At 39.7% G+C, this 7,835-nt stretch overlaps 1 protein-coding gene across 1 annotated transcript; it reads left to right on the top strand.

Annotated features, from left to right (window-relative positions):
* Positions 1 to 695: 695 nt before the first annotated feature.
* On the top strand, positions 696 to 7,408 carry LOC149012129 (uncharacterized). The gene is made up of 4 exons (XM_089159137.1): positions 696 to 839; positions 1,196 to 1,705; positions 1,819 to 2,947; positions 6,783 to 7,408. Exons 1-4 carry the CDS (start codon positions 696 to 698, stop codon positions 7,406 to 7,408), a joined length of 2,409 nt encoding a protein of 802 aa, XP_089015263.1.
* The last annotated feature ends 427 nt before the right edge of the window (positions 7,409 to 7,835 follow it).

The following is a 7,835-nucleotide window of genomic DNA, read 5'->3' as shown; positions in this document are numbered from 1 at the left end:
CTTTGTTACATAGCCCTGCAAGTTTGTGGGTTTTGTTTTTGTCTCGCTCGATCTTCTGGCTTGGCTAACTACCTCTATCTAATTGTCATATGTGATTATGGTGTTGGGTTCTTCCTCCAGGGGCACAAGTGCTTCGTGCTTTCCTTGTGTTGTGAGCATATCATAAAAAATGACACTGTTTTTGCGGATTTTCAAACTAGGATTCGTCTAACAAGTTTGAAATTGCAAATGAATAGAGCTCAAGATAAGGGTTTGCTCAATTTTATTTTCTCCCAACCTTCATGAAATTGAGCATGCCAAATACCACCGTTTTCATTTTTTGGTAAATGCCAAATCTTGTGAAATAAAGATAGGGTTAGGATTTGCTAATGGATCTGTAGCTTAGATGACAATGATGAAAGAATAAAGCCCAAATTTAAGGTTTGCTCGATTTCATTTTCTCCCAATCATCCTTAGAAATTGGGAAGAACAAAGAAACACTCCTTCAAGGCATTACAAAGATCATTCTAATGTTGAAAAGATCATATCCCTGTGGAAGTTGGAGGGAATCAGCTCCAAGAGGAATCATGAGGATTATAAGCTGGAACTGCCAAGGCATGGGGAGAGCCTTGATAGCCCGAAGCTTGAAGAATCTCACCAAATCAAATCATCCAAACATCCTTTTCTTAATGGAAACCAAAAGCAAGGAAAAGAAAATGAGGAAATTATGTAAGGTGTTGCAGTTCGAGGATGTTGCTGTAGTTGATTCAATTGAGAAAGTAGGGGGTCTTGCAGTGTTTTGGAAAGGGGCATTCAAGATTAATGTTTTGTATGCAGACAAAAATGTAATTGACTGTAAGGTTTGGAATGAAAAGAAAGAAGTTTTTTATATGACTTGCACATATGGTGATCCAATTCGTTCCCAACGAAGAAATGTGTTTGAAAAAATAATTAGCATCACAAAGGATAGGGGAGAACCTTGGGTTTGTTTAGGGGATTTCAACTCCTACTTAACTTGGAGGGAGAAGGCAGCAGGTTCAGATAAAAGTCATGGTGACTCAAAGACTTCAAAGAATTTATCCAAGAGAGTGGGCTGGTAGATTTTGGAGCCAAAGGACCATTATACACTTGGACAAACAAAAGGGATGGAGTAGCAAATATACGGGTAAGGTTTGATAGAATTCTCTATAATGCTGGATGGATTGGGAAATTTCAGAACTCCATGAAATTTGTCAGACCTACGATCGGTTATGATCACAACCCAGTGTTAGTTGATACATTTGGAGGATGCTCTAAAGGGAGAAATCCCTTCAGATTTGAAGCCATGTGGACAAAACATGAAATGTGTAAAGACACGATTAGGAAGGCATGGCAGCTTCCTTCTACTAGACAGAATGTGGAGCAAGTTCTGAGGAAAGAAGAGAGTTATAAACTTACTTTGAAGGAATGGAATAAGTCAGTATTTGGAAAGGTGCAAGAAAATATTAAAACCCTGAAGAAAGATCTGGAAAAATTACAAGAAGCAAGGCAAGAAGACTATTCAGAGTGGAGGATCAAGAAAGTAACTAAATTATTAGATGTTGAACTGGAGAAGGAAGAATTGCTTTGGGAACAAAAAGCAAAGAACTCTTGGTTGAAATTTGGAGATCGAAACACAGCATACTTCCATGCCACAACTATACAACGCCGTATCTCCAACAAAGTTCTCCACTCCGAGACCATACAGGTATGTGGGTACATTCTGAGAAAGAAATCATTTCCTTATTTCAGAATTATTTTGAAAATCTATTCCAATCAGAAGGGGTAGATTCGGATGCCTTGAATTTTGTTATTGATCAGGTCCAACCTATTGTCCCTCATGAATTAAATGGTTTACTATGTGAGATACCTTCTATGAAGGAGACGCATGAGATTGTTAAATCAATGGGACCACTAAAAGCACCTAGACCAAGTGGGTTCCCACCTTTATTCTATCAAGAATATTGGGATGTTGTGCAGGCTGACATTCACAATTACATTGTAGATTTCTTTACAACAAGGAAAATGGCTTCAGAGATGAATAAAACACTCATTTACCTAATACGGAAGTGTTCCTCTCTAGAAGACGTTGAGCAGTTCCGGTCAATTAGCCTATGCGATGTGGTATTCAAGACCATCACTAAAATCTTAGCCAAGAGACTTGCAAATGCCATAGACTCTTTGATTGGCCCTACACAATCTGCATTTGTGCCGGGAAGGTTAATCTCTAACAATATTTTAATGGCACATGAAGTGTTTCATTTTTTGAAAAAGAAGAAGAAAGATAAAAAGAGATTTGTGGCACTCAAGCTCAACATGCAAAAGGCACATGACAGATTAGAATGGGTCTTCATAATCAAAATGTTGATCAAATTGGGATTTAGTGAGTCTTGGGAATCTCTTGTGATGGAATGCATTACTTCATCTAGTTTCAAACTTTTCTTTAATGGATCAGTTGAAGGTGAAATTGATCCATCTAGGGGTATTAGGCAAGGGGACCCTTTGTCTCCGGCTATATTTATATTATGTTCACAAGCTTTATCAGTTGTGATACAAAAAGCAGAGGAAATGCAAGATCTGGCAGGATTAAAGATAAGAAATAGAGGGACCAAAATGACACATTTGATGTTTCCCAATAACTGTCTCTTATTTTCAGAAGTGAAGTTAGATGAGCTGTGCAATTTGAAAACATGCCTGGACATTTATTGTCGAGCTAGTGGTCAACGGATAAATTTGAAGAAATCAAGGTTGACTTTTAGCACAAATACTCCAAGTAAATTCAGAAGATGGTTTTCAAGGGTGTTGAAAGTACCATATGGGGAAGGACCTTCCAAGTACCTTGGGTTACCCTCAGAGTTTGGAGAGTCAAAAAAGAAGGTGTTCAAAGAAGTTAAAGAAAGGGTGGAGTCAAAACTACAAGGGTGGAAAAATAAACTTCTGTCTCAAGCAGGTATTGATGTTTTATTAAAATCTGTAGCTTTTTCTATGCCCAACTTTGCTTGCTCACATTTCAAACTACCAAAGTCAACTCACAAGGAGTTGAAATCAGAGGCTACTAATTTTTATTGGGGAAGGCAAGAATTTAGCAAGAGTATACACTAGATCAGTTGGGAGAGAATGTGCTTGCCCAAGTCTAAGGGGAGTCTGGGTTTCAAGGACCCAGATTTACAAAATTCAGCTCTCTTAACCAAAGTTGCATGGAGAATTTGGTCCAACCCCAACTCTTTATGGGCAAACCTTTTAAAGAGCATCTATTTCCCTCGAAACTCATTCATGGAGGCTAAGTTGGGTCAAAGCTGTCACATCCACCCAGCCGGTACCCTATCTGGCATACCCGGGAATGTGATCCACAGTCCAAGGATCAAGCATCGATGGACCATGCCTCCCACATACGCGATAACACAATCATGAACAATGATAATCAAGGTAAAAGCAATAAATAACAAATATCATGAATAAGATAAGATCAAATAATCAGAGTTCGAAAATAAGTGATACCAAGTATATAAGTGTAATCATAAGAATGAGAAAATGAGTGAAAGTCACTCTCTCAAAGGTAGAGGAAAAGTAGTAAAATCAAGTTAAGTTACAATCCCATGTTTAAAGAATAACTCAAGAAAGTTAATTACATATCCCAAATGTTTAACAAAATCCAGGGAAATGGGGCACAAAGCAAGGGTTTCTTCTATCTTAATAATTGTCTCTTCAAAAGTGTGGAGGAAGAAAGCCTAGCACGACCGCTCCCTCACTACAATAGGGCTAACCCTGGTACGTAGAGTAATCTTCTTCGGCACCATAACTTTAATCTTCACCGTAGCTACCACCCAGAGGGTAGTAAGATGGATCAAAGTCCGTCTCGTAGAATGTGCCATCAGAGTCTTCAATACTTGTGGGAAAATCTAACAACATTTGCACAAAAGGAATGAGTTCAAAAGAACTCAGCAAGGCAATTATTCCATAATTCATAATCATGTGAATACAAATCATAACATAATGCAATGTGATATGAAACATATGATGCGAGTATGATTCTAACTTTATGAATGCTAGTCTCTATGGTAGACATGCTTTAAGCCATAGCACCATACTTCTTTAGGTAAGTCTTAATCACTTAATACCGGGGGAATTGGGTCATGCATCCCTCTCGGACAAATCCATGGTTGGGGTTTCGGTCACCGCTCTCTCACATCACCATTTGGTCTAAGTATTGACGCATGTCAAGGTAAAGCCTAGCCCAATGCAAGTCATCTACTCAGTCGTATCAAGTCAGATCCGAATACATCCATTCCTCCCATCCCGGGATCCTTTCCGGTATCCTTCACACTAGAGTCACGGATATTACCCATTGGACTCATCAACCCTATTGGTCATCTACAAATAGTAGACGGGAAGCTCTCACGAAAATGACCCACCGATCTTCAAGCGCCCGTGAGCCCAAGTCTAGCTATTTGCAACCCTACCAATAAATGGCCCCTTTCGGGTATCCGTAGCATGGTTTATGTCCTCCCCCAGGTTGGTTACCGGTCTTTAGCGCCCATCAAACCATACACTACCACCGGTCGTTCGGTCTCAATGCCCTTCCGATTCGGGTCTGACACGACAAGGACAATCCTAGCCACACAACTAGACAATCCTATGTATGTCATCCAATAACCCGGGAAAGTGTCGATAGGCACCTTCGGAGAACATCCCATACTATTCCCTCCGATGCCCAAGGACAGAAGCGTCAATAGGAAACTCCCCAATCCCAAGTTATACCTAGGCAATCACATACTCAAGTCTATCATATATCATACATTTGATACATCATCATGATAAAAATTAAATCATAACATTGAAGTGATCCATCATATGTACAAGTACAAGAATAATAAATCATTATAACAAAAGAGTATGAAATCACATTGCTACAGTTCTAAAACATGTATAGCAATCTTATAATATTCAAGAGCAATTAAGAGACTATGTTCACTAAGTATAACCACCAAAACATAAGTTCATAGCCTATGTGTTTATGGAGATAACCATCCTTACCTTAGGTTGAGTTGATGACGAATCAAGAGTTACCAAGGAATGATCCAAAAGTAGTGTTAAGACCCTAAACAAACATAAATAAGAGGTTAGAGAAGAAATCAGGAAAATCGGATGTCGAACAGGTCAAAACTGGTTGAAGTTGCCGTCAACAACAAGTTTGGTCGATGGTCTTGGTTGATGGCATCGACCAAAGAGGATCAACCAAAATTGTCTTCGGGGCTGCATAATGGGTTTTGGGGATTTTGGTCCGAAATTGGTCTTCCAAGGTTCAGATCAATCCGGAACTTGGAGGGATGCTTAAGAACAGTATGAGGACACTACAAATCAAGGAATTAACATAATCTAATGGTCTAAATAGAAATCCCCAAATTGAGTTACTAAGTTCAAGAGGCAAGCATCATAGCATGGATTGAAATTGATTGCATTAGCATTGGAAAGGCATGCATTAGCTAAAGGAACTTATAGGAATTGAATTAGGATCATATGCTAGTGATAAACATATACATAGCACACTACATATCTTAGTTTTAGACAAGAAGGCATGAAGTTAAGAAGAAAATCAAGGAATGCATATGCAAGGCTTGAAATGAGAGCTTAGCATCAATGAAGAAGGGAGAGAATCATAGGTTAAGCAAGAGTGGACACTTGGAGTGATGGTTGCAAAGTTGTAGCACCATTTCCAAAGTCTCAACAGAAAAAGAGGGATAGAAAAGAATAGAAAAGAATAGAAAAGAATAGAAAAGAATAGAATAGAGAGTGGGAGTGATGAATCATACCTTGTAGTTGTTGATGGAGACAAGGAACAATGATTAGCAATGATTTGGGTGGAATCTTCTTCACAAATGCCTAGGAGGTGCTTTGGGAAGCTCTCCACACGTTCTCAGGAGTGATAATGATTGGAATAGGGCTCAAAACACTAGGCAAGTATAAATAGAATAGGGAATATTCCAAAGAATCATTAACTTCGAGTCTGGGAAACTTTGGTTGATGGTATTTGGTCGATGGCATCGACCAAAGAGGATCGACCAAAACAGAATTCAACAGAAATTCAGAATTAGTTCAGCAACTTCGGGAAGGGATTTGGAGGGCTATACAGGGTCAAATTGAATGGGGTTTTCTTCTACAATTTAATCAAGAAGTCTAGTTTCAGGAAATACCTTCGGATTGTGCACAGGAGTCCATTAGGTACTTCAACTAATTCATTCTTCTTCGATGCGCAGATTCTCACTAAACACCGACAATGTACTCAAGAAAGGGGTATCATCGTCAATGTCCATGGGCTCGGACTCCGACTCATAATTATCAATCAAAAGGGTCCACAAGTCTCTTCTACCACCGCTTCGGGTCTTTGGGCCTAATAACAACATTGGATCCGGGTTAGGGTCAGGGTTAGGATAGGGTTGGATTTCACAAAAGCCCATCATGGGCATGGAGGAGCTTGTTGGAAGGAAGGAAAGGTCTTAAAGCTTGACTATGTTGGAAGGTAGGTACAGGAGATACCATAGATCTGTGGGTGGAAAACTAGATCCCAACTCTACCAAACTTTTGATTGAAGTCTGAGAAACCAGAAAATTGCCAAGTATATAAAGTTTCAGACCTCATTGATCAAGTGAATAGAATGTGGAAGAGGGAATTGATTTTTTCTATAATATCTAGGGAGGAAGTGGAGGAGGTCCTCAAGATTAATCTAGGACTATTTCCCCAACCAGACTCACAATTCTAGACAGCATCTTCAAATGGTCAATTTTTAGTGAAGTTTGCATATGATATACTTTGCAAACAGAGATTGGAGGAATTAAAGCAAAAGGCCTCTTCTTCACGACAAAAATCGTGGCTACAGGTGGATGATGAAGTTTGGAACTCAATCTGGTCATTTAAGGCTCCCCCAAAAATTAGACAATTGTTATGGAGGGTATGTGCAAAAGGCCTAACAACAACTGAAGGCCTTCGGATTAGGAATATTGATGTGGATCCATGTTGCCCTCGTTGTGGAGCAGATGTTGAAACAGAGAACCATATTTTCTTGGCTTGTCCTTTCACACGTGCGGTGTGGTTTGGCTCTTCCTTGTCATTTGTGGTTCCTCCAGATGAAGATGTTGAAGTCCATAAATGGATACAGTCATGGAACTCTTTGAAAAGTTCTACAGGAAGAGATTTCGATCAAGTTTCCAGTTTGGTGGCCTTTCTAATATGGCAGATTTGGATTTCAAGGAATGACCTCATATTTAACAAGAAGATTATCTCCCCAGGGGAGGCCATTGATAGAGCGGTATTACAATTTGGAGATTTCATAGAAGCCAACAAACCACTTGTGAGGGGAATCCAGATACAACAAAGGGAGAAAAGATCGGAGTGGAAGCCTCCTGATTGTGGCTAGGTGAAATTGAATTCAGACGCTGCTATGAAAGGAAATAAAGGCAAATGTGGGTTAGGCTTCATTATTAGGGATTCCGAAAGGCAATGTAAGTTGGCGGTCTCTAAACCGGCCCAGGCCCAGACTCCTCTTGAAGCAGAAGCCATGGCATTAAGAGATGGAATGCTCTACACACTAGAAGGATATAATTTTGTGATCCTAGAATCTGCCTATGCTGTGTTGAATCTGTTGATCAAGGCGATTAATGTACAAGACACTCAGGGCCCATTGAGCAACCTCACGGTCTTGGATGATATTCTCTATCTAAAATCCAAGTTCATTGAATGTAAAGCCCAACATGTTTTTAGGGAGAGCAACGCATGTGCGGATGCCCTATCCCGGAAGGTGCTATCTTCTTCGAGCGAGATAGTTTGGCCTAATTCCACTCCTT

The sequence above is a fragment of the Hakea prostrata genome, chromosome 6, assembly GCF_041222555.1.
Source record: "Hakea prostrata isolate BN-2017 chromosome 6, UWA_Hpros_2, whole genome shotgun sequence".
Classification (NCBI taxonomy): Eukaryota; Viridiplantae; Streptophyta; class Magnoliopsida; order Proteales; family Proteaceae; genus Hakea; species Hakea prostrata.
Note: the sequence above shows the minus strand (reverse complement) of the source record. Positions and strands in the feature narration are given on the sequence as shown.